Raw genomic sequence first — 27463 nt, 5'->3', positions numbered from 1 at the left:
TTTCGCCTTCAGAACTGCCTTAATTCTACATGGCATTGATTCAACAAGGTGCTGAAAGCATTCTTTAGAAATGTTGGCCCAATATTGATAGGATAGCATCTTGCAGTTGATGGAGATTTGTGGGATGCACATCCAGGGCATGAAGCTCCCGTTCCACCACATCCCAAAGATGCTCTATTGGGTTGAGATCTGGTGACTGTGGGGGCCATTTCAGTACAGTGAACTCATTGTCAATTTGAAATGATTTGAGATTTGTAAATTATTCCATTTCTCTTTTATTCACAATTTGTCCCAGCTTTTTTGGAATCGGGTTTGTACATTTGAGCTGTTGCCTGGGAATTTAATGTTCATTTCTCTACCATAAGCCGTCTCCAAATGCGATTCAGAGAATTTGGCAGTACATCCAACCGGCCTCACAACCGCAGACCACGTATAACCACACCAGCCCAGGACCTCCACATCAGCATCCTCACCTCCAAGATCATCTGAGACCAGCCACCCAGACAGCTGCAGCAACAATCGGTTTGCATAACCAAAGAATTTCTGCACAAACTGTCAGAAACCATCTCAGGGAAGCTCATCTGCATGCTCGTTGTCCTCATTGGGAACTGACTGCAGTTCGTTGTTGTAACCGACCTAAGTGGGCAAATGCTCACCTTTGATGGCGTCTGGCACTTTGGAGAGGTGTTCTCTTCACGGATGGATCCCGGTTTTCACTGTACAGGGCAGATGGCAGACAGCGTGTATGGCGATGTGTGGGTGAGCGGTTTGCTGATGTCAGTGTTGTGGATCGAGTGGCCCATGGTGGCCGTGGGGTTATGGTATGGGCAGGCGTGTGTTATGGGCAACGAACACAGGTGCATTTTATTGATGGAATTTTGAATGCACAGAGATGCAGACAAGATCTTGAGGCCCATTGTTGTGCCATTCATCCACGACCATCACCTCATGTTGCAGCATGATAATGCACAGCCCCATGTTGCGAGGATCTGTACACAATTCCTGGAAGCTGAAAACATCCCAGTTCTTGCATAGCCAGCATACTCACCGGACATGTCACCCATTGAGCATGTTTGGGATGCCCTGGATCGGCGTATACGACAGCGTGTTCCAGGTCCTGCCAATATCCAGCAACTTCGCACAGCCATTGAAGAGGAGTGGACCAACATTCCACAGGCCACAATCAACAACCTGATCAACTCTATGCGAAGGGGATGTGTTGCACTGCGGGATACTGACTGGTTTTCGGGCTCCCCCCGAATTCTTAGGTCTTTGAGTTCAGCTCATGATAAAGGGGGGCAAAAACAAAAGTGTTGCGTTTATAATATTGTTCAGTGTATTTAAAGGGTTTTTGTGAAAAGCTGAGGACCCATTTTGATCTGTCCTTGTTTAATTGTATAGCTCCTCACTTTCTCCTAAGGGATGGAATACATTTCCCCCCTTGTGGTTCACCATCAACATGCCGCGATGCAAACGTCAAAAAGACACTAATACAGGTCACGGACGTTCATACGTATGCGCATGCATTCTGGACCTGACAGAGGGGACACCCTAGCCGTTTGTGTGGTTACATATAGCTAATTCCATGCCCTTGGCAGTCAACCCTCTGGACTGCTTAAAGCAGACACTGGGCTTCTCTCTGGCTAAAGGGAGGGGACAGCAATGGGGTAGGGAGATCGAGGGGGAGATGTAGTCTTTTTGCGGGTTTCGCCGACACTATCCTAAACAAACATTTTCTCTGACAAAACCTCCAAACTGTGTTTGTCGTCAAACACCCTCCTACTCAGCCCACAAACCGAATCCTATTTTCTTTACTCAAACACAACTTGCACAACACTACCTCAGAGCAAACATTCTCCAATACAAACCATAAAACACTAAACAACCCTAAATAAGGCCCCTCGCTGTAAATATAATTCCTGGTGGCCAGAATATAAACTGCTTTCCAAGAAGTGTTTTCATTGTGAATACATATTCTTTTCGACATTTCCCTCCCCCGAAACTGTACAATTTACTGTGTGGGTAGAGCTTGACGTCAGACAATTGGGTTTATGTCTTCAGAAAGCTATTCAATGGCAAAGTTTAAATGTTAAGCAAAAGAGAGAACTAGAAAAGCCTCAGACTTCCAAATCATTTTTATTCGTCTTTGGACAGGGGTAGGTCTTGACCTTGTCTGACTGGGGTATGAGTCTCCATATGGGGCCTAGCCTCTCAGGCAGTCTGGGGACTGTGGCCTACTCGGGCTTGTGCCGTTTTGAAGTTACCGTTAGATAGCAGGGTTTGGTGGCTCTGGTTTGGATGTTAGTGGTCCGGTCCCGTGTTTTGTTCCACGATTGCTTGTGGAACAGCCGTGAAGAGCTTTTTTTATTACGTTTTTTCATAGACTTGATGAATTCGCCGGAGCTTGAGACTAGGCATCTGGTGCTTTGAGGAGGCCTGCCATTTATCAAACTGAAGTAAAGTCTGCAGGGAGGGGGGAAAACAACATGCTATATAGGTTAACCCCCCTTCATTCTCCCTCTTCCCCCTCCAGCTCTCTCTCTCGCCCTGCGAGTCTGAGGACATGTTTTTCAAAGCCCTGTTTGTGCGACCCAACTCGTACTGAGCCCTGAAGCAGAACGAGGGAGTTGGGAGCGCGAGAAGAGGTGGGACACCTGAATGTACAGCTAGCTCCGTTGCGCTAGCTATACATTCTGTCATACTTGAATGGGTCTGGTATTTTGTTGCACAAGCAGATAAGCTGGCAACTGTGTTGTTATTTCCCATTTCAAGGACAAGGGTCCTTATTGTAATATAGGTCATTATGTTTTTCAGGGAATCTGTTTTTCTTAGAAAGACTGGAAGATTGGGAGGGGTCCTATTGACACACACATTATTCCACTTAAAATGAATGGTTAGTATTTCCCAACATGCACTGGGATTTTAGATGAAAAAGCTCTGTGTTTTATTTTTGTTTGTTTCCTCTATTTTATGCAAGCTTCTGACGAGTAACAGGATGAGTTATGTAAAGGTCACAAAATGCCTACTTGGTTACCTTTGACCTAAGCTGATTAATGAGTTGACCCCGAGCCTTAGAACCCGCCTTCCACCAGCTGTCTTGACAAAAAAACAATGATCAGAGAGATTGCTCTGAGGCAAAGACGGAAAGGATCAACAAGGAGAAGGGAAATGGGCAAAAAGGATGAAGAGAAAGGGGCGGGAGATTGAGAGGAAGATGATAGAAATTGATTGACAGATGAGATAGAAAACAACTTGAGTGTGTCTTGAGGTTAATCTTTCCAGGTACTGGAGGAACAGAATGTTTCAGATTGAAACCTCCCTGGGCCAGTCTCTTCCCAAACCCACACCCAACCTATTTGCCTTTCCTGTGACCTATATACAGTTACAGGAATATCCCCCCTTTCTCCCACTCTTTCTCTGTCATCACACTTTCTTTTCTTTCTTCACATTTTTTTCTCTGATTATCTCTCTGTGACCAGATATTTTTTTGCACGTTCATTCTGCTCGCCTGTTCCATATCACAACATTGATTTACAGTGGATTGGATAAATATTCATCCCCAACTGACTTTGGTATATTCTGTTCCTAAAATGGATTCCATTGGGATTTTCTCCTGTTGATTAGGACCACAAACAGCAATTTGGTGTAAAATATATTTTTAATTTGAATCAAATGGTAATTAGATCTTCCATTTTGCTGGTTCGGATTTGTTCATCCCTGTTTGTAGAACCTCTGGCAGTGATAACAGTCTGTAAGTCTACCAGCATTAGACATCTGATTCAGGCTACCAAACTGTCTACCGTTTCTTCTTGGCCAAATAGCTCAGGCTCTCTTAAATTGGATGTGGAAAAGGCCTTGGGGGTGAATACTTTTCTTGAAGAGAAGGCATTCACTGGAACGCGCACACGCGCACACACACACACACAGACCCTATTCATTTGCTGTGGTCTTGTTTGTCTGTGTCTCTCTTTGACACAGGCACAGTATAGCTCACATTTCTTACCCCCTATCTGTTTGCCTGCCACCGCCAAGAGACCCTTTATTTTTGGAAGATGGCTCTTCTACGACTAAGCCACCCCAAACTTTTACGTTTTTGTAAAGATGCATTTTATTGGATAAGACATAAAATAATTAATAATAATAATCTATTGCATTTGTAAAGCGCTTTTCTTTATAGAGGAATAATCTCAAAATGCAAGAAAAATAAGAAATAAGAAAATAATGTTAAAAATAAGATCTGATAAAAATAATGAAATATATATATATATACAGAATTATATAAATTTAACTATAATGATAATACAGTAAACTAAAATTATAATACATATTATATCATAATGTACTGTGTAATTTGATTAAAGGGAAGGGTAGGCCAACCAATAGAGGTGTGTTTTAATGCCTGCTGTAAAAAACATTACTGTCTGTGCAGCCCTGAGGCTGTCAGGAATGGAGTTCCAGAGGTGCCACTGATAGCTTTATAGACTGGAAGGATCATTTTACAGTCAGTTCTTTGAGGGACAGGAAGCAAATGAAGAGAGGTGTGATGTGGGCAGATTTATTTGATTGTCTCAGGATCCCTGCAGCACTGTTTTAGATGAGCTGTATATTATGAATTGATTTTGCTGGCAGTCCCCCTAGTACTATAGTCCCACAATCAATTCTGGCGAAAACGAATGAATGGATATGCTGTTCTGCATCAGAAAAGGTGAATGTCTATAGCGAGAGATGTTCTTAAGGTGCCAAAATGCTGTTTTAGACATGTCTAATGTGGGCCTTAAAAGAAAGAGTAGGGTCAAATTGTAAGTGCTGAAAGGATGGACTCGAATCTGTGCTGCAACAGCCCAAGTGCACCAGAGCCATTAGCCATTAGCCATTAGCCTGGCCCAAACAGGCCTTTTGTCAGGTAAAAATAAATTGTCGGCAGACTGCTCCCGTGACTAGACTGTCTGAGGAGCAGTGAGAGGGACAATATGACTCCAGGTCTGGTAAACACACACTCACGATCTGTCTCCAACACGTTTACATAAGGCACTCATATACGGTATGCCAGTGTAGTCCGATCGTGCACGGGATATCTAGTCAACAGGATGTGAAACCCTTCCGTCCTGTTTTCTCTACATTACCTTTCCCCTACTTCTCTAAGTTCAGTTCCACTTTCTTACTGTAATCAGGGCTGTCTCTGTGCTGCCCACCCCCTCAGCCATTCCCTAGCCGGTTAATGGGCTCCTCTGTTTCATCTGCTGCTTTGGAACTGCACACAGCCTTGATGTACACTGTAGCAGCAGGTTTTCTATCCATTTCATGTGGAGAATCTTGTTTTAAAGGAATGGGTTATAGTTGCGTTGCAGAGCTACTGGTGACTCAGAGATGCAGGTCTTCTGTTTTCTTGTTTTTTTTTTACTTAACAGAACATCTATAGACAATGGAGGCAGCTTGAAAGCCAGACATTGAAAACAAATATATATCCTCCTGAGATCCGGCCATTACTTTTTGTCCTCTGTAGAGGACATTTTGACTTTATGATATCTTCAAAACTATTCATGATACCATAGTAATTCCTGCTGTTCCTCCTGACATGTTTGGGGGTGGGACTTGTTAACTTTTCCTTCCTTGATCTACAAAATGTCTTCCATTGCAGTTGGGACGTTTCATGGGTGAGGGAGAAGTGTCTTCAAATATTTTATGTACATTTTTCAAAAGTATGTAATTTCATGCTATCCTGTTGTTAAACACTTTTTGGACTTTTTTAAACATTCAATTAGTGTATATTAATGTCATTACTCTGTAGAGGACATCAGGACTTATTTACTATATTTTTCTTCTGTAGCACATAGCTGACAGTTGCAGAAAGGTCTGTTCGGAGTCACCCTCATCGATTTAATTAAAATCCTTATCAGATGAGGGATTTCCAGAAGCAGAGGTTGAGGCAGTATCAAGATGTATAGCGTCTGCCAGAGATTGTTGATTCTGCCAGAACATGGACAAGAAAATGATGTACAGGGAAAACAAACAGCAGATGTGTCAAATGTGACATGTTGCTCTGCTTAAACAAAATATACACTACAGTTAGGTCCGGATATAATTGGATATAATTGGATTTTGGCTGTTTACCAAAATATTTTCAAGATACAGTTAAGTAATGAATATGGGCTTAATGTGCAGTCTCTCAGCTTTAATTCGAGGGTATTCACATCCAAATTGGAGGAAGTGTTTAGGAATTACAGCTCTTTAATATGTAGCCCCCTCTTTTTCAAGGGACTAAAAGTAATTGGACAATTAACTCAAAAGCTGTTTCATGGACAGGTGTGGAACACTCCTTGTGGGCCACTCAATTAAGCAGGTAAAAGGTCTGGGGTGTATAGGGATATATTGTCTGCTCAGATTCAGTCAAATTCAGCGAAGTTGATTGGACGGCACTTCACTTTACAGATGGACAATGACACAAACCATGCTGTAAAAGCAAGTTTTTTAGGCAAAGAAGTGGAATATTCTGCAATGGCCGAGTCAATCACCTGATCTCAACCTGATCGAGCATGCATTTCACTTGCTTAAGACAACTTGAGGCAGAAAGATCCACAAACAAACAACAACTGTAGACAGCTGCAGTAAAGGCAAAGCATCACAAAGGAGGAAACCCAGCGTTTGGTGATGTCCATGCATGTATTAAAAACATTTTATTTATGATTATGTTTCTCCGATTACATTTGAGCCCCTGAAATAAGGGGACTGTGTATGAAAATGGTTACAATTCCTAAACATTTTATATAATATTTTTGTTTAACCTCTTGAATTAAAGCTGAAAGTCTGCATTTCAATTGCGTCTCAGTTGTTTCATTTAAAATCCATTGTGGTGGTGTACAGAGCCAAAATGATGAATATTGTGTCAGTGTGTGAATATTTACGGACCTAACTGTATCTACTATACATGGATTGTGTAATGCAATCCATGTATATTAGACAACATTTTTGAAGTTCTGGGTCCTGACATCCTCTACAGAGGACATATTATATAAACCAAATGAATATTTCCAAAACTGGAAGTCCCATTTTCAAGTTATTATAACTCCAAACAATCAGAATATGAAATAAAATAAAAAACGTTTTGAGCGCCATTTTTCTCCATGGGTCTCAGGAGAATATTTACATTTTTCTTTTCTTTTATAAAACCACAGTGCCAGACACCTGTAATAAATTCCCCAAATCCAGCGAGATGCCCCCTTGCAAACCTTATTGACGTGATCCGATAGGTGTGACTCTGGTCACCCCCCCCCCCCCCCCCACACCCCCCACGTCCCGGCTAGGCTAGCTGGTGTGATATTACCAGAAGGAAAGAGGACCATCTGCTGTCCCAGTTGCCCAGTGACTGGACAACAGCCTACCTTTAGGCACGGTTCCACTGACCATTGTCTGTCATTCGCGCTGTGTGTGCGTGTGACCCTGCACACATGTCTGTGAGGGAAGGAGAAAGGGAGACAAAATATGTTTGTGCTTGAGGAGGGTCCTGTTTGTATTGTGCCAGTGTTTCCGTTGGGAACCTCCTTAGAGACGCACCCATGCACAGTGCTGGAGGGTTTAGACTGAGCCATGGAGCTGTTCAGTCCAGCTTTCAGAAGAGGTTAACCTGGGGTTACCTCTCTAGTGCATCAAATTAATGTTTCTTCTCCCCCCTCTTCTTGTAAACACGCACAGACACACATACGTACGGATGGACGGACGAACACAGGAACAGACAAACACAAACACTGACGTTAACATGGATCATTGCATGTTCAAATCAAACTACTTGCCCCTGAGTCAGGGCTTGGGTTTGGAGTTGCTGTCAGCTGATACATTTCATTGGTTCTGTTAAGTCTAGTTAGACAGGCCAAAAACAACAAAATATAAATTGTCAAGTTTTGAGATACTAACAGGCCTGCAAAAACCAAAGAGACATACATATAGTCCTGTAGACATTACTGGTGTCTGTGTTCCATATGCTGTCTCTACAGACAGATACCTAACAGCAGGTGTAGACCAACAGATAGTGAGACACCTCAGTAGGAGAGGACAGACAGACACACCCACACAGTGAGACAGACACATCGGTAAAAGTCAGACACCCTGACAGTGAGACAGACACATCGGTATAAGTCAGACACCCAGACAGTGAGACAGACACATCGGTATAAGTCAGACACCCAGACAGTGAGACAGACACATCGGTATAAGTCAGACACCCAGACAGTGAGACAGACACATCGGTATAAGTCAGACACCCAGACAGTGAGACAGACACATCGGTATAAGTCAGACACCCAGACAGTGAGACAGACACATCGGTATAAGTCAGACACCCAGACAGTGAGACAGACACATCGGTATAAGTCAGACACCCAGACAGTGAGACAGACACATCGGTATAAGTCAGACACCCAGACAGTGAGACAGACACATCGGTATAAGTCAGACACCCAGACAGTGAGACAGACACATCGGTATAAGTCAGACACCCAGACAGTGAGACAGACACATCAGTAGGTGAAGACTATCAGAAACATCAGTAGGAGTGGACAGACAGACAGTGAGACAGGCACCTCAGTGGGTGAGGACAGACAGACGGTGGGTGAGGACAGACAAATATCAGCTCAGTTGGGACATACATATAGTCCTGTAGACATTACTGGTGTCTGTGTTCCATATGCTGTCTCTACAGACAGATACCTAACAGCAGGTGTAGACCAACAGATAGTGAGACACCTCAGTAGGAGAGGACAGACAGACACACCCACACAGTGAGACAGACACATCGGTAAAAGTCAGACACCCTGACAGTGAGACAGACACATCGGTATAAGTCAGACACCCAGACAGTGAGACAGACACATCGGTATAAGTCAGACACCCAGACAGTGAGACAGACACATCGGTATAAGTCAGACACCCAGACAGTGAGACAGACACATCGGTATAAGTCAGACACCCAGACAGTGAGACAGACACATCGGTATAAGTCAGACACCCAGACAGTGAGACAGACACATCGGTATAAGTCAGACACCCAGACAGTGAGACAGACACATCGGTATAAGTCAGACACCCAGACAGTGAGACAGACACATCGGTATAAGTCAGACACCCAGACAGTGAGACAGACACATCGGTATAAGTCAGACACCCAGACAGTGAGACAGACACATCAGTAGGTGAAGACTATCAGAAACATCAGTAGGAGTGGACAGACAGACAGTGAGACAGGCACCTCAGTGGGTGAGGACAGACAGACGGTGGGTGAGGACAGACAAATATCAGCTCAGTTGGGTTGGGGGAGAATGGAGAATGTCGTTCCGGCCCACACAGCAGTATTCAACATTAATATCTACTCTACATAAAAACAGATAACAGCAGGACATTTTTAAACCATCTCCAACCCCCGGTATTTCTGTCACACATCTACTACCCACTGTGAGTGTGTCTACGTGGGTGACATCACACCATTTAGTTTTTCTCTTGACAGTCTCCCCCCCTGTTGTGTAACATGTTTTTGAATTAATGTTGTTGCAACCTGTTTCTCTGTCTGTCTGTTTTGCTGTCTCTCTGTCTCTTTCACCCTCCCCTTTTCTAGTGCTCAGTCAGAAGGTGGACGCGTGGGTGGTTCAATTCCAATACTGTAGCCCCGGGGCTCCGCTTCTTATGTTGTTGTGTTGTCAGACTCCTGCTATCTCTGAAATGTCTATGGCTTGTATTGGTCTCAGAGGTATAAGGTCTGAAATGTGTCATTTGTAGTGTAGGAAGAAATGTTAAGCTTGTAAGCTTGACGAATGTAGATTTGCCTTTACAGTATGCGTAACCTAGAGCATTGACATTTTCACTCAAGGACAGGTAATGAGAGTCACAAACTGCATGTCTGGTGAAGGAGCACAGCCATTGCTCCACAGCGATATTGAGTGCCTCTCAAAGTAAAATTGCTTGCATGGCAAATATGTTGTACTTCTGATTGGCTGTGCGTCTGTGTGTGCAACTGTGCATGTTTCTGTTCTCTTCCGTTACCTGTAGCTCATCTCTCAGACGTGACATGGGATGACAGTTTTACATCTGGTTTCTACATGCAGTACCACAATATAACATAATGGGGATAGAGAGAGCTGGTGCATGTGCGAGAGGTGAGGAAAAAGGCTAAGATTTACTGCTTGGGTAGATAGAGGAAGGAGGTGGGGAGATTGCGGTTTGTGGGGAAAGTTGAAACCTAAGAAGAGATCTGCTTGAGTCCTGCATGCTTTAACAGTAACACTGACTTGAACCTATCCTCTAACAGGATGCCTCATACTGCAGAAGGTATTATGTTATGAAAAAGTTTGAACTGTACTGAAAGTCGCTGTGGGTGATATACTACCATGATACATTTCAGATTTTCTTCCAATATGATGATAGTGATAATCTAAAAAATATCTACAGTGCAGTACCAGTCAAGACTGGACACCTACTCCTTCAAGAGCATTTCTTTCCTTATACTATTTCCCACATTGTAGAATAATAGTGAAGACATCAAAACTGTTTTTTTTTTGTTCAAAAACCCCTTAATGAAGAAAAAAATCATGTGTTCTGTGACGTCGCCCGGCATGGCGCAGCCGGGGCCCCACCCTGGAGCCAGGCCCGGGGTTGGGGCTCGTTCGCGAGCGCCTGGTGGCCGGGCCTTTCCCCATGGGGCCCGGCCGGGCCCAGCCCGAACGAGCGACATGGGGCCGCCCTCCCATGGGCTCACCACCCACAGGAGGGACCATAAGGGGCCGGTGCAGAGAGGATCGGGCGGCAGTCGAAGGCGGGGGCCTAGACAACCCGATCCCCGGACACGGAAACTAGCTCTAGGGACGTGGAATGTCACCTCGCTGGCGGGGAAGGAGCCTGAGATGGTGCGTGAGGTTGAGAGGTTCCGACTAGAGGTAGTCGGGATCACCTCTACGCACGGCTTGGGCTCTGGAACCACACTCCTTGAGAGAGGATGGACTCTTCACCACTCTGGAGTTGCCCATGGTGAGAGGCGGCGGGCTGGTGTGGGTTTGCTTATAGCTCCCCAGCTCTGCCGCCATGTGTTGGAGTTTACCCCGGTGAACGAGAGGGTCGTTTCCCTGCGCCTACGGGTCGGGGATAGGTCTCTCACTGTTGTTTGTGCCTACGGGCCGAACGGCAGTGCAGAGTACCCGACCTTCTTGGAGTCTCTGGGAGGGGTGCTGGAAAGTGCTCCGACTGGGGACTCTATCGTTCTACTGGGGGACTTCAACGCCCACGTGGGCAACGACAGTGACACCTGGAGGGGCGTGATTGGGAGGAACGGCCCCCCTGATCTGAACCCGAGTGGTGTTCAGTTATTGGACTTCTGTGCTAGTCACAGTTTGTCCATAACGAACACCATGTTCAAGCATAAGGGTGTCCATCAGTGCACGTGGCACCAGGACACCCTAGGCCGCAGGTCGATGATCGACTTTGTTGTCGTTTCATCTGACCTGCGGCCACATGTCTTGGACACTCGGGTGAAGAGAGGGGCGGAGCTGTCAACTGATCACCACCTGGTTGTGAGTTGGATCCGATGGCGGGGGAGGAAGCTGGACAGACTCGGCAGGCCCAAGCGTACTGTAAGGGTCTGCTGGGAACGTCTGGCCGAGTCTCCTGTCAGAGAGATCTTTAACTCCCACCTCCGGCAGAGCTTTGACTGGATCCCGAGGGAGGCTGGAGATATTGAGTCCGAGTGGACCATGTTCTCCACCGCCATTGTCGAAGCGGCCGCTCGGAGCTGTGGCCGTAAGGTCTCCGGTGCCTGTCGAGGCGGCAATCCCCGAACCCGGTGGTGGACACCGGAAGTAAGGGATGCTGTCAAGCTGAAGAAGGAGTCCTATCAGGCCTGGTTGGCTTGTGGGACTCCAGAGGCAGCTGATGGGTACCGACAGGCCAAGCGGACTGCAGCCCGGGTGGTTGTGGAGGCAAAAACTCGGGCCTGGGAGGAGTTCGGTGAGGCCATGGAGAAGGACTATCGGCTGGCCTCGAAGAGATTCTGGCAAACCATCCGGCGCCTCAGGAGAGGGAAACAGTGCCCTACCAACGCTGTTTACAGTAGAGGTGGGCAGCTGTTGACCTCAACTGGGGATGTCGTCGGGCGGTGGAAGGAGTACTTCGAGGATCTCCTCAATTCCGCCGTCACGTCTTCCATTGAGGAAGCAGAGGATGAGGGCTCAGAGGTGGACTCGTCCATCACCCGGGCTGAAGTCACCGAGGTGGTTAAGAAACTCCTCGGTGGCAAGGCACCGGGGGTGGATGAGATCCGCCCTGAGTACCTCAAGTCTCTGGATGTTGTGGGGCTGTCTTGGTTGACACGCCTGTGCAACATCGCGTGGCAGTCGGGGACAGTGCCTCTGGGATGGCAGACCGGGGTGGTGGTCCCTCTTTATAAGAAGGGGGACCGGAGGGTGTGTTCCAACTATAGGGGGATCACACTTCTCAGCCTCCCCGGGAAAGTCTATGCCAGGGTTCTGGAGAGGAGAATACGGCCGATAGTAGAACCTCGGATTCAGGAGGAACAGTGTGGTTTTCGTCCAGGCCGTGGAACACTGGACCAGCTCTATACCCCCTACAGGGTGATGGAGGGTTCATGGGAGTTTGCCCAACCAGTCCACATGTGTTTTGTGGATTTGGAGAAGGCATTCGACTGTGTCCCTCGCAGCATCCTGTGGAGAGTGCTTCGGGAATATGGGGTCCTGGGTCCTTTGCTAAGGGCTGTCAGGTCCCTGTACGACCGAAGCAGGAGCTTGGTCCGCATTGCCGGCAGTAAGTCAGACTTGTTCCCTGTGCATGTTGGACTCCAGCAGGGCTGCCCTTTGTCACCGGTTCTGTTTGTAATTTTTATGGACAGAATTTCTAGGTGCAGCCAGGGGCCGGAGGGTGTCAGGTTTGGGGACCACACGATTTCGTCTCTGCCCTTTGCGGATGATGTTGTTGTGTTGGCCCCTTCAAGCCAGGACCTTCAGCATGCACTTGGACGGTTTGCAGCCGAGTGTGAAGCGGTGGGGATGAAAGTCAGTACCTCCAAATCCGAGGCCATGGTCCTCAGTCGGAAAAGGTTGGCTTGCCCACTTCAGGTTGGTGGAGAGTGCCTGCCTCAAGTGGAGGAGTTTAAGTATCTAGGGGTCCTGTTCACGAGTGAGGGAAGGATGGAACGGGAGATTGACAGACGGATCGGTGCAGCTTCTGCAGTAATGCGGTCGATGTATCGTCTGTCGTGGTGAAGAAAGAGCTGAGCCGCAAGGCGAAGCTCTCGATTTACCAGTCAATCTACGTTCCTACTCTCACCGATGGTCATGAGCTTTGGGTCATGACCGAAAGGACAAGATCCTGGATACAGGCGGCCGAAATGAGCTTTCTCCGCAGGGTGGCTGGGCGATCCCTTAGAGATAGGGTGAGAAGCTCGGTCACCCGGGAGGAGCTCAGAGTAGAGCCGCTGCTCCTCCACATCGAGAGGGGTCAGCTGAGGTGGCTTGGGCATCTGTTTCGGATGCCTCCGCAACGCCTTCCTGGGAAGGTGTTCCGGTCCCATCCCACCGGGAGGAGACCCCGGGGAAGACCTAGGACACGCTGGAGGGACTATGTCTCCCGGCTGGCCTGGGAACGCCTCGGTGTCCCCCCGGAAGAGCTGGAGGAAGTGTCTGGGGAGAGGGAAGTCTGGGCATCCCTGCTTAGACAGCTGCCCCCGCGACCCGGCCCCGGATAAGCGGAAGATGATGCGATGCGATGCGAACAAAACTGTGAAATAACAAATGGAATCATGTAGCAACCAAAAAAGTGTTAAACAATTTTCTCAACCAATGGACAGAAATCCTAGGTATGCATCTTTTAAGAGACTAAACTAAACAGAATCAAAATATTGCAAAACCAAGACTGTTTTAATTCAGTTTCATGTATCATTAAATCTTTCAGATATTGCCAATAATTTCAATAGATTTTGAACAGATAAAGTGAAAGAACGTGGATGTTAAATTACAATATTGAACAGTGAACGACCATATTTAGGGATGCACCAATAACAAACGTTTTGGCTGATGCCGATTGCCAATATTTTACAATATCAAAATAAGGACATTGTAAAAAGCATAAATTTTAAGATAATAAATATGCATACTCTTTCTATAATTAAACAATGCCTGGGTAAGTAAAATATTTCAATTTGTCAACAAAACTGCAACGGAGAATATTAAAAAGTATTATTCTAGGAGTATATTATACTAGCAGAAGCTGTTTGAAATAATTGGCCATTTGAAAGCATTCAGCCAATACGATTATTACATTTATTCAGCCAATACGATTATTACATTTATTCAGCCAATACAATTATTACTTGTAATGAAAGAGAAGAACTGATGGTTAGAATTTGGGCCAGGATGGAAGAACTGTTATTGGCTCTCATCCAACACATGTATCGGCAACACTTCCTTGTTAAATGAGCAGTTTCTTATTATTATTATTTTTTAAAACTTAAATTGTTTTATTACATGAGCCTACTTGCTATTGGCCACACAGTTTAATCAAAGCATAATTTGCGTGGTCCCGTGGTCTAAGCCGCTGTTTCCACTGCACCGAAGGCGAGAGCATCTGGCCCACTGCTCTATTAGCCAAATCGTTTTATAACGAAAGAATAAAAATGCCCCAAGGAGAACCATCTTGCCCAGGGCTGCAAAATAGGCCATTTGAACGCAGCTTGGCTTCCACCGCTTAACGGGTCACATGCTGTCATTCAGGCCCTGTCGGGGGGGATAAAAGGGCCCCAGAAAAGTAGCTGTAGGCAGCAGTGGAAAGAGAGGAAAGAATATACAGCGGGATAAAGTATTTGATTAGTGGGGAGTAAGGTTGGTGTCAGTAATTTTCGGTTGATTGTCCCAGCTCCACCTTCAAGTTTGTATTTGAAGTAATCTGGAGATCACAGTCATTGTATTTGAAGTTATCTGGAGTTCACAGTCATTGTATTTGAAGTAATCTGGAGATCACAGTCATTGTATTTGAAGTAATCTGGAGATCACAGTCATTGTTTTTGAAAGAGTAAATAGGAAGTGTCCAATAATTGATTATGTTGGACTGTGATGTCACCCCAGAACGGACAGTAGTGTTTGCTTAAAGATGAGTTCTCCCTTCCTCCCTTCTACCCATTTGACCACCTCTCTTCGCATTGTCACCCTGTCTTGTCCCCCTCTCCTCTCTTTTATGTCAATCATATCACCTTGGAGGGGGGAGAATAGTCCTCCTCCTCTCCCTGCATCCTTGATATTGTCCACTGAGCCATATGGAAGATTTCCCCTAGTCAGTTGGTTATTTTCCTCTGATGTATTGATGGGCTTGTTAATGATTAATCACAGGGAAAACATATCCACCACAGCCAACGCTATCAGACAACAGCTCATCTGACAACAGACCCACATGCTGCTAGTCCAGAGAGACTGAGATGTTTCAGCCTCTTATTCTGAGACTCTAGGTGTTCCCACTGAGGAGCATGGCCTGAAAGGCTCAAAGACCCTGTTATCCACTGAACCCCACGCCATTATAATGAACATGGTTCAACAGGTTCGTCTGGAGAAGTCGTGTTGTTTGTGTCCAAGTAACAACACCTAGACGTGCCTTCCGGGCCACCATTTTTGGCTAATGTTTATCCAGGCCTAATTGGTACATGTGCTTTTTAGTGTGTTTTCGGCTAACGGTGAATGCTTTGTGTTGAGCAGTATGTGATCTTGTTTTTGAGTTTGAGGAAGAATTCACAGCATGTGGAAGATGGCATGTGTGCACATGCAGAGTTTGTTTGGGTGGTTTCTGGTACTTTTGAGAAATTGTGATATTCCCCTGAACTGAGTGAGTCAGACATTTCAGTGTGAATACTGAACTCAGCAGTTCTATTTATAAAATCAACAATGATAGGACATTAAAGACCGACGTAAATGGAGAGAGAAGAAGGAAGCTTAAGAGGCGAGGCTATGAATGAAAAGAGAAAAGGCTCAAGTGGCCTGGTTAGAGGAAGGCCTTGTTACAGCCAGTACATTTCCCTCCGTCCATATTTCATGTGTGGAAATGTTTGAGAGAGTGGGAGTAAGAGGGGCAGTGCAGAACTAGGTTGAGTTTCTGCTCGACCAAGCAAGCTTTTCACAAACAATTAAATATTAACCGGGCCCGTTCGGGCCGCAGCATTCAGTTGAAATGAGGCTCTGCCGGTGTTTTTCGACCAGCCGGTACCGGAGCTCATTGCCTATTCATGAAGTAACGGGACCCGGGGGGAAACTAGCGCCACACAGATTGGGCCATATTACAGCCTGACTGCTTTAAAGTGGAGCCGGGTTGTCGTGTCAATAATCTCACCTGCATGCGGGAGGGAGGGAGGTAGGGAGGGAGGTGAGAGGAGAGGTCTTCATTACCAGCTTGGTCGAGGCAACGATAACACACAGTCATGAAGAGATTGGAAAAGCACTTGCCACACCTCAAGCAGTTGCCATTGTGTCTGCAATGTGTTGTGTCAGTCTGTTCGCTGACGTGACTCCAGATCAGCAGACGTTAGATGTGGATGTCGCTCAAATACCTGCGCCTTTTCACCCCCCCATGCTCCCAACCTTGAGGTTGACCCCTCACGCCCCACTCCCTGTCTCTCAAACAAAGAGTTCATTGACAGTGTTGTTTTCCTTTTACTGTGTGAGCAATCAGATGAGATGGATCACGCCCTGACTTTTGTAGTATACCGGCTGGCAGGGTGGAAAGGTCCCGGTTCACAGGGTTTTATGAGGCTGTGAGGTTTTATTACCTGTCATTAAGTGGGACACTTTATTGGAACATTGTTTTCTTCTTTGTTTTTACTGTACTGTGGCTTTTGTTGTTGTTTGTGAATGCGGACAGAGTTAGGGGAGTAAGTTATAGTCTCTCAGGTGAGGGATCGGATGTATTTATGAAGGTTGTTACAGATAGAGAAGGGTTAATAAACTCTGGGACTGTATACTGGTAGCAGACTTTCTGACCAGTCAACCAAATGAAGCAGCTGGAGCTGACTGCCATGAATCCTGGAGCAATAGGGGCTGGACAGTTTGAATGTACTACTTTTACGGTCCGGTTTAAATGCATTTCCCAACGTTGGAGGTTTCAGTTTTTAAACTGTTAGCTCAGCCCAAATCTGTGTGTATGTTTGTCTTTACCGTATACCTTTCCCATTTTCAAACCTCTCTGGTCCTTGAACTTTACCCTTTCAAACTTTTGCCTGCGCCCCTTCCGTAGCCAAACACAGTGGTATCTTCCATCGTTCCCAGAGGCACACGAACTCTGGAAGGAGGAGATGTTGATGGTGGAGGGGGAGGGGTTGCGCACAAATCACAGAGGAGGAAGGAGTTTTGGAGGGGGTGATCTTTTTGTTAATTTATTGCCAGTGGGTTTTATGTTAGACTAAAGATAGCTGAGCCTGGGTTTGTATTTTGTGTTGTTTTCTCTGTTTTTTCTTTGTTTGAGCCCCGTTGTATTGTGACAGATGCTGTCTCTCCCTGGTAAAACAACATCCCTGGGAACTTCCTCACATGCACACAAGGTTGCAGGACGACGCCTTTCCAATCGAGCATTGCTTGCTGTCGGACTCTCTTGTGTGTGTATCTGTGTGCGTGCGTGTGTGTGTGTATCTGTGTGCGTGCGTGTGTGTGCCTGGCATGTTTTTTCTGTATGCGAGTTGAAGACATTCTACATATTGTCTGAAGTCAAACCGTACGAAGTTCCACCCGGTTTTTGCCCCTTATTTTCTTTTATTTCAGATTCCTCCCTCCTCTGCAGTCATGCCTTTTTGTCATTCTTGTCTTCCTGGTGGTCCACTTTTTGTTTCCTGGGATCCAGGGAAAGCTGTTTCCTCTTGGTGTCCGTGTGCGTTTGTCCCAGACCTGGGCCCTGCTGGGCTTGACCGCGCCTCTCTGCTCAGGAAAGCTGACGTTTGGCGAGGCCGCCTGCGCTCTGATAACATGCCAAAAAACACATACGTACAGTCGAGAGGGCAAAAAGGGAGGGTAAAGAAAGGAAGAGAAAGAGAGATGGAGAGAGGATTTCAACTCTGGCCCGTAAATGCAATTGGCAACCATGTTACCCACCTTCTGCTTATTGATTTTATTTTTTTGGGGGGGGGGGGGTGAGGGTTAACTGTTCATTGTTATGACTAAGTCGGCTTGGTGATCAAATAGACTGGCTGGGACCAAAAGCCTAGTTTGAATAGCGTGAGAGGGGTAAAGATGCAGAATAACCACTTAGTCTGCAGTTTTCCCTGTGCACTGTAAATACATTGTATATACTGTGTCGATCCATCTCTCTTCCATGTAAGTTTAAACAGAAGTTTCTAGTGAGCCTAAATGCTAAATGACATCCCGAGCAGAGAAAAACACAAGAAATATGCAAGATGCATACCATCGATTATGGATAGAGGTCTATTTTGTGAAACAACTCTGGGTCAACCTGAGGCATATGCCTTCATGGTCAGAATGAGAACTTGTTACTTTGCACCACAAGCATGCACACTTGAAACTACTTTTTAAAAACTTTCTGGGAGAATTCGTGAGAAGTGAAAAGTTATTCAAACACTCTCTTATAAAGACCAGATATGCTTGTGAAAACAACTTCATGCTCTAGCAAAAGTTTTTTTCTTTTCTTTTTTTTTCTCAGAGGGACAAGAGGGGGAGAGCGAGAGAAAAGATTGGACCCTGTAACTGTTGTTCTAGGCTGTGATTGGTGAAAGCCTGTTGCTAGGCTTATGTCATTGTGTGAGAGGGAGTTTTTTTGCTTCCTCTCTCTGCGAAGCGATAGGTCAGGTTTGAACTGGTTAGGACTTCTACCACTTGTTGAACATCCCCATAGTTTTGTGGTCTTTCTCTCTCGCTCTCTTCTCTTTTTATCTAATGTGAAAAACACTGTGGGCCACTTCTGGGGCAAAAATGTGCATTGCTCTTTCTGTCTCATCTTTTTAATTTGTTTTATTCTCCAGTTTACTGGGTAAAGCAGCTGAAATGTTTACAATTCTCTCAGTCGTTGTATTTTTAAAAATGGCCTACTTTGTTTCTTTTAAACCTCTAAACTAAAATCCCTGCATGTTTAAATGCTAATCATTTGATAAGTATTCTGTTTTACAACATATCTTCAAATGAAAATAATTATATAAGTACAGTTTAATTTATCCAAAATACCTATGTATTATTTACATAAATTATACATGTTAATTATATTTTTTGGAAGGAAGTGACACACTTAATTATTCTCTTTTGGTGATATCTTTACATGTAAGTTGATATTCAAGTTAGGGATCAACATTCCGTATTCAAAGTGGAGCTTGAACTAGTGTGCTGGTCTGATGTTTGCTCTTGTTCTTTATTTATTCAGGGCTTGCTTGAATGTCAGTTGCTTTTATCCTTGCCATAAACATTTTCAACAGAGACAAATTCATTTTTATAGATGTAATAAGAGATCTGCTAGTAAGCTATTAAACTTACAAGGTCCTCTCCAAACCTCAGCCATCCATCCCAAGTGTAATTTCAGCCTGATCAGCTGTTACATATGTGGTTCATTCCTACCATTGTTTCAGTGTTATCTGCTGAATGTATTCTTAATCAGTTAACAACAGTCAGATATTATCTCATATGTGGCAACAAGTCCCTTATCTACCCAGGTGCATGTGCAGTGCATCCCCAGTGAGACCGCTTATTCAGGCTCTGAGAGGATCAAGATTCTCTGGAGACCAAAGTATTTTACCAAGGGCCCCATTCCTTATACCGAAAGACTAATGGGATGGGTCATCTACTAAATTCCGATAGTCCAAAAGCCCTCCGACAAAAGTGTCTAAATGAAGGGGGTTGGTTCCAAACTCCAGCTACACCTTCTAAATCCCTCCATCCGTTTCCCTCAGAGCCTCTCCCCCTGCACTGATTTGCATTGTGAGAACCATCTTGAGGGCCCCCCCCCCCCCCGCACTGAAACAAGTCATCACCATGTTATCATACGGCCCCTGACAATCGTGTTTGGCCCTGTCCCCTTTTCCGAAAGTGTGTGTGTGTGGGGTGGGGGTTGCTGGGGCCCTGGTCTGGCGCTTTTATGTGAAAAGGTGGTGCCTGAGCTGAACGCTGACCAGGCCTCTTCTGCTTTCCAACTTTGCTGAGCCATGGGCTCACGCACACGCATGCACTGTTCTCACTGTGCTGTATGCTGATACGTCTACCGGGAAATGGTAGAGTGCTGACTACAGCCCCCAGGGCATGTTTACCACGACCCCCCCACCAGCACCACCCGGGGTGTTACGGTGGAGGTGGGGGAGGTGGGGTTGGGAGAGAGGGGCACGGTCACACAAAGAACCTGCTGAATGGTGCGCTATCTATCAGCCGGGAGGACCGACTTGCAGCCGGGATGCTGCCAAATCAACCAGGCTCTTCAAAAAAAAAAGGGTTAGATTGGCGCGCTCTACGGACCGGCCCTGGTTTGGCAATAACCGGCCGTGATCTGTGCTCCCTCACGCCACCTTAGTTACCTAATACAACTTGTTTGTCAGCTTTTCATTTGGTTCTCCCACTCAGCCCACTAGCCCGCCCCATTCCCCAATTTCACTGCCACCCCCGCCTTGAATTTATTATTAGAGTTAATATGATCAGCCTTCTAGTTGTGGGATTGTGCAACAGGATGGTGAATAGGTTGTTGTTGTTAGCATCTCAGCCACTGAACACCCTTTAACTTTCTCGGGGCAGCAGCAGCAAGCAATTATCCCAATAATTAATCCGCTATTCTCTGCCGCAGATTTTTAAGATGATAGTCAGATATTTAGGGACTGCAAAACCTTGAGTATTCATATCCCAACCCAAGCTGCTTTTCAGGCTTCAACCATCCAATGAGCTGTAGGTATGACTATAAATGGCTTTAATATTCAGGGAACATTCAGGTCAAAACACCAACACAGGTGACTGGTGACATCATTCTCTTCAAGCTGTGTCTATATTGACAGCCAGAGAGCTCAGTTGGCTGTCTTATCTACTGGTAAGTTTGTCTGAGTTCTGATTGGTTTAGGCTAGGGCTGCTTTATCTGAGCTCTAATAATTGAAGCGGAAAGTAGGAATTGATTTTTGTTGTTTGTAGATCAGCTCTTTACTTTCATTAGGGGCCAGGTAAACGTTACCATAATAATATTTGCCAACTTGTTTACCGTTTTAAATATCATTGCAGACAAGGACTTATTTGGGTTTCATGGAGAAAACAATATTGCTGGCTGCTGAATAATGTCGTGTTAGTCTAGACTATATGACAGATTGAGACGAGTAGTTAGGTGCATGCAAACTCCAGTGTAACGGGTCATTGTCGGGGGTTAAGGGGTAAAATATAAACCTGCACAAAAACGTGCAAACCGAAATGTTTGTCATGATAGACTTGATACATTGCTTATATGTCAGTGTAATAACGCTATACATTTTTTTTATGTTTGCACAAACGTGTAGACTGATATCCACTTATAAATTGCAGAAGCAGGGAACAAAAGGAGAAACGCGATTTATGATGTTTTCTTGGGGGCTCGCTCGTCGCTCACGTTTAGACAGTCTCTCACCACGGTTCACTCCTCCTTTTTCCATCCCCTTAAATCTCATTCGATGAACAGAGGTTGTTTTCGCCTTTCGATTGCCTGTTGCGTACGTCAATCAATTGGGGCTCAGCTTATTTACTGAGTGTATTCGCTGAGAGTGAACGGTATTCTGCTCTAGGGCTGCAACAGCTGACAACTGAGCACTTTACCCAGTGCCTCAAGGAACAAATCGAAGAAGGAAACAGCCATTTCAAAATATCTTTATATTTTTATACCTAAGAACACAATATCGCACTGAGGACCCATTATGAGGCACGCAACTGCAGCAACAGAAACCATGGGAAATAATTCAATTATAGTGACTGACTTAAAAATATGCACTAGCTGTGAACGGCTAAGCAAAAAGGTAAGATAAAGGAAAACAAAGAACAAATACTTTAAACATTAAATGCATCTTTTTGACACTCCGCGATTTCGTCGATATTTTTATATACCTTCATTTCCCCATTAGCCACTTTTTCTGTGGCTGCGAGCGAAGGAACTGCAGTGCAGTCTTTTCTTTTGTGTCCAATCTTGTTTACCCGTTTTTAAGTTTTCGATGTTTTTCTAGTTTTTCTTCGTAGGCAGTTATTTTCACTCTACTGTCAGCTCTTATATTTTCCTTTTTAAGACTTTAAATGCAAGAATATATAGTAGTACAGCTTTCGAGATTTTTCCATCCGCAGTTCGAGTTCATTCATTCAAGGGTCAAAAACGGTGCGCTCGAGGTAGGGGACATGTCGCGGTTTTAATGTTGAAAAGTATGTGAATAATTTCTTGACTGGATACGTTCTACATTCTTAAGTAAACGTATTTCTAAATAACGCTGTCAACGCTCAGTTAGGGCATTATCGTAATACAGTGTGTCAAAGTTATACAATTCCAAAATACAAATAGTTTGGCCTTAGATATTGTGTGTTATACAGCCTATCAAATTTTAGATGTAATTTTTGTTTTGACTCTTCTGTCACATTTCTAGGGACTTTAGTTATGGCAGCTTGGTGCAGGGAAATTGTGAACAAAGCAACTTGGATTTCTCTTTTGCACAGGCTGCAGTTGTAATGCTTCATTCTGACTGTAGAGCTAGTGTGGGTTAATGGAGAGGGGGTGAGAAATGATATCCCGCAAAAGGATGTACATACAGTACAATATTACATGGTCAGGGCTAGCAGCCAAAATGGTACTAAAACCTGCAATTGGGGTTTTCCCCCTGCCCCCCTTTTGGCAAGCTGTCACATTTGGCTCTTGCAGAACTATAATCTGTTTCTGTACTCTTTTGTCTTGCAGGACTTAGGAATTCGGATCCCAAGACCACTGGGAAATGGACCAAGCCGATTTATTCCTGAAAAAGAGGTACAGAGAACAACACCTTTTATTTATCACATTGGAGTTCTTTAGCTTTTAATGTTTCATATACCAAAGTGCCATATTATTACAAGATGTGACTACGAGTCAAACAATTAATTCCCCGGCTATGTGGCACCAGATTCAAGTCAGCAAAGTAGATCCAAGGACACAGTCGATATTCGAGGACGCTTTCGCCGCACTGGGTCGGCTTGACAACATCTCCTTGGTCATGGGCTTCCACCCCCAGTACCTGGAGAACTTCCTTAAGACCCAGCACTACCTCTTGCAGATGGACGGGCCCTTATCCCTGCACTACCGCCACTACATAGGCATCATGGTGAGGCCCATTGTCTGTTCCTCCAACCGCCGGACTCCCTCAGTGTAACCCCTGCAGACACAAGGTGCATTTGATATCCTGGATGGTCTTTTAACTTCTCTACTTCTCTGCACTCCCCAGGCTGCGGCCAGACACCAATGCTCCTATCTGGTCAACCTTCACGTCAACGACTTCGTTCAGGTTGGGGGGGACCCCAAGTGGCTGAATGGCTTGGAGGGAGCCCCAAAGAAGCTGCAGGCTCTCGGGGAGCTCAACAAGATCCTGGCCCACAGGCCCTGGCTTCTCACCAAGGCACACATTGAGGTACACAGCCAGGCTGGAAATTTTTTGCAAACATCAGGGTTATGTAACAATAGGCTGAGACATGGGTGAGGTTGGCAGCTGTTAACTTGGCAGGGTTAGTCATGTGACATGAACAAACGAGGGAGGGAGGGGCAGATAGGCATGTGTAGAAATCCAGAGACAGGTGAACATTCCCCTCAAAGGGGAGCCAATGCGGCTGACTGAACTCTCCCCACCCCTTCCCAGAACCTGCTGAAGGCTGAAGAACACAGCTGGTCCCTGGCTGAGCTGATCCACGCCGTGGTGCTGCTCACACACTACCACTCCCTGGCCTCTTTCACTTTCGGCTGCGGCATCACCCCCGAGATCCACAGCGATGGAGGCCACACCTTCCGACCCCCCTCGCTCAGCCAGTACTGCGTCTGTGACATTGCCAATGGCAACGGGCACGGCAACCACCCGGAGGAGAAACTCGGCAACCACCAGGTAAGTGAACTGGGGACAGGGAGGTGTGTGTCTGTGTGTGCACGTGCAAAACTGAGGGTTTGTTCATCACTTCGAATGACATCCAGTGTGTGACCCACTCCCTAACCCAGAGCTTGCGTGTTGGTGTAGGAGGTGTCAGGTGAGGTTGAGGTGCTGATGGAGAGGATGAAGCAGCTGCAGGAGTGCCGCGACGAGGAGGAAGCCAGCCAGGAGGAAATGGCCACGCGCTTCGAGAGGGAGAAGACTGAGAGCATGCTGGTGGCCACAGCGGAGGATGACGAGTGTGTCCCCTCGCGAGACGTGTCCAGGCACTTTGAAGACCCCTATGGGTACAAGGACTTCTCCAGGAGAGGAGAACATGTGCCCACCTTCAGAGTTCAGGTAAGGCACAAAAAAAATTCAGCCATTTGAAAGGACAACATTTTTTTTTGGTCTAAGTAGATTCAAGCTTTACTTTCAGACAGTGTTGAAACATTGTCTGCTTCTATCAGAGTTGTCTGTTGACCGCAGACCTTCATAGTTAACCCTGTGCCTTCCGCTCTCTTTGTCAGGACTACAGTTGGGAGGACCACGGTTACTCCCTGGTGAACCGCCTGTACCCCGACGTCGGTCAGCTGCTGGACGACAAGTTCCAGATGGCCTACAACCTGACGTACAACACCATGGCCACGCACAAAGACGTGGACACCTCCATGCTGCGCCGGGCAATCTGGAACTACATCCACTGCATGTTCGGCATCAGGTACGGGCCTCCCTGTACAAACGCACACATCCAATATCCCAAGAACTTAACCCCAAAAAGTCAGTATTGTTCTCACATTTAATGTTTAGTTTGTGCCATCAAGCGACGTGCTATCAGAGACCTTACCAGATGTCTCTGCGTGTCTCAGGTATGACGACTACGACTACGGGGAGATTAACCAGCTGTTGGACCGCAGCTTTAAGGTCTACATTAAGACCATGGTATGCAGCCCGGAGAAGACTACCAAACGAATGTATGAGAGCTTCTGGAGGCAGTTCCAACACTCCGAGAAGGTGGGCGGACATCTTTTCTTTGTTTCCCTGCAATGTTTTGGTCCTTGTTTATAGTACGTTTTGATGGGGAGAGTTGAATGGGTTTGTTGTACAGCAGTGTTGTAACATTGGGTTTCTCTCTTCAGGTCCATGTTAACCTGCTTCTTATGGAAGCGCGCATGCAGGCAGAACTGCTCTACGCTCTGAGAGCGATCACCCGCTACATGACATGAAGTGCTTTTGGCTTTTAACGTTGTCTTTTACTGTTGTCATTGTTCCTCTCGTGAATTACTTCAAAATGGAAAAAAATGAAAAAAACCAAGAGGGAAAAACAGAAAACAAAAAAAGATCGACAGAAAGGAGCCCCGTCCTTGTGATGGACGAAATGGGAAAAGGAAGATGAACAGAACAAATGAAAGTGAGAAGAAAAAGCAAGAACTGCATAAAGAAATCCTCTTAACCCATTTGTGAATAAGATAAGCTGTATGTCCTCTTTGCCCGCAGTGCCAAAACTCACCATGAGGGTGCAGCATGGAGCTCTCTCTTTGCTGGGGGAGTGTGTGCCAGGCTAGAGGGCAGAAAAAGAAGGCACAGGCCAAACTTCCAGTATTCCAATACATCTCAGTGAATGATGTCACTAAAATCTAAGTGTGAAAACCCACAGGAGTTCTCCAGAAAGTAAAGCGGTGCAGCAGTCAGCACTCGATAATGTAGTCACTGTTTTTTTGTTTGTTTTTTGTGTGTGTTTCCTTTCATTTTTTTTGTATTAGGAGAAGCTATCATTGTGTGGTTGATGTCATTGTTATTGCGGTAACTGGAGGTGATTGGAAGCATTATTCTGGCTGTGTATTCAATTGTGCCTGATTATACAGCACAGTGTGTAGAGGTGCTGCCTGATACTGCTGCTTTGTGAAAGCTTGTGTAAGCAGGGGGTCATATTGACCCCGCTCAGCCCCCCCCTCCCCTTACCCCTATCCATCCTAAACCCACAGCATTACCCCCCTCCCCCCAACACAATCACCCCTTAAAATGTTTAAGCTAATCCGAGGAAGTTTGTGAAAACGAAAAGGCGTTGGGAAAATGTAAAAAGAACACTGTCTGAGCCCTATTAAGTTTGACTGTATGTATGATGAACCCAATCTGTATGAGAGGTGAATGTTTGACAAAGATCATGTCAAAAAGTGTTTTGTGACTGTGTGTTTTATATAAAAAAAAAAGAACGAAAAAAAAATGTTGACATTTCAAACTTAAAAAAAGAATGCGAGGCACTTTGAAGGATGAGACCTCATGCTTCTGCTGTAGCTTAATGTGTGGTGACTGTTGAATCTCTGTTTCTGGTATGAAGCTTTGTCCTGTAAGGAAAAAAAACTAAAGCTAAAACAAAAAACTGTTTTTTAGAAACCAGGTATTCCAGGGGATTGAGGAATTGCTTCTGGTTGTTGTAATGATAACCTCACCGGTCTGTCTTCCGCTGACCTTAGACCCTGGCCTGGACCTTCTTACACTTTCAAAGCTTTGGATTGTGAATTTTACCAGTAAATACATACCTCTTCTGTTTTCTCTACTATCATAATAAGAAGTGCTCTTTACTGAGCGGAATTAATCTTATGTCTGTGTTGCTTGACTTCCATTCATAGGGGGCCTGGTTGGTCATCACCCGACCGACTGGTTGATACGGTCCAAATGGTCAGACCACAGTTGGTCAAAGCTGTGCTTATTCCCTTTGTGGAAGCCTAACCAGTGTGAAATCAACTTTTCTGTTTTATTTTTAAACAAGGGTTGTCCTTTAGTTAAATTTCTGTTAGCTGAAAAATGTTAAGTACAGCATTCTTCTGAGGGTGGATTGAGTTGGACAGTTGAATGATTGTTTGATGTTGAGGAAGGAGGATGGTTATGGAATGGTACATTATTTGAAGGTGTTTGTGAGAGAAAGTGTAGAGGTTTTATCAAACTTCTGACGTCAGTTACTGACACTTTTTTTTATATAAAAAAAATCTAAGACTAAAATAAAGTATGTTATTGAAACATCATTTAGTAGTTTTCTCCTTAAAACTGTTGTTTTCGCACCCAAATTGGGGTATGACCATATCAACATACAGTATCTCACAAAAGTGAGTACACCCCTCACATTTATGCTAATATTTGATTATATCTTTTCATGTGACAAAACTGAAGAAATGACACTTTGCTACAATGTAAAGTAGTGAGTGTACAGCTTGTATAACAGTGTAAATTTGCTGTCCCCTCAAAATAACTCCACATACAGCCATTAATGTCTAAACCGCTGGCAACAAAAGTGAGTACACCCCTAAGTGAAAATGTCCAAATTCAGCCCAATTAGCCATTTTCCCTCCCCAGTGTCATGTGACTCATTAGTGTTACAAGGTCTCAGGTGTGAATTG

At 45.3% G+C, this 27463-nt stretch overlaps 1 protein-coding gene across 2 annotated transcripts in view; it reads left to right on the top strand.

The window, feature by feature from the left end:
* The window catches only part of sesn1 (sestrin 1), a 57561-nt gene extending 30470 nt beyond the window's left edge, over positions 1-27091 (top strand). Inside the window, exons 1-9 of one of the 2 annotated variants that reach the window (XM_010882131.4) lie at positions 21644-21962; positions 22883-22948; positions 23082-23279; positions 23400-23582; positions 23808-24047; positions 24177-24428; positions 24599-24789; positions 24938-25082; positions 25208-27091. In XM_010882131.4, coding sequence (XP_010880433.2) covers positions 21864-21962; positions 22883-22948; positions 23082-23279; positions 23400-23582; positions 23808-24047; positions 24177-24428; positions 24599-24789; positions 24938-25082; positions 25208-25294 — 1461 coding nt within the window. In that variant the 5' untranslated portion in view covers positions 21644-21863 and the 3' untranslated portion in view covers positions 25295-27091. Of the gene's footprint in view, positions 1-21643; positions 21963-22882; positions 22949-23081; positions 23280-23399; positions 23583-23807; positions 24048-24176; positions 24429-24598; positions 24790-24937; positions 25083-25207 lie in introns of those variants that run through there. The other variant, XM_010882130.4, reaches the window with a different exon arrangement.
* Positions 27092-27463: the final 372 nt, after the last annotated feature.

The sequence above is a fragment of the Esox lucius genome, chromosome 18 (genome assembly GCF_011004845.1).
Source record: "Esox lucius isolate fEsoLuc1 chromosome 18, fEsoLuc1.pri, whole genome shotgun sequence".
Taxonomy (NCBI): domain Eukaryota; kingdom Metazoa; phylum Chordata; class Actinopteri; order Esociformes; family Esocidae; genus Esox; species Esox lucius.
Note: the sequence above shows the minus strand (reverse complement) of the source record. Positions and strands in the feature narration are given on the sequence as shown.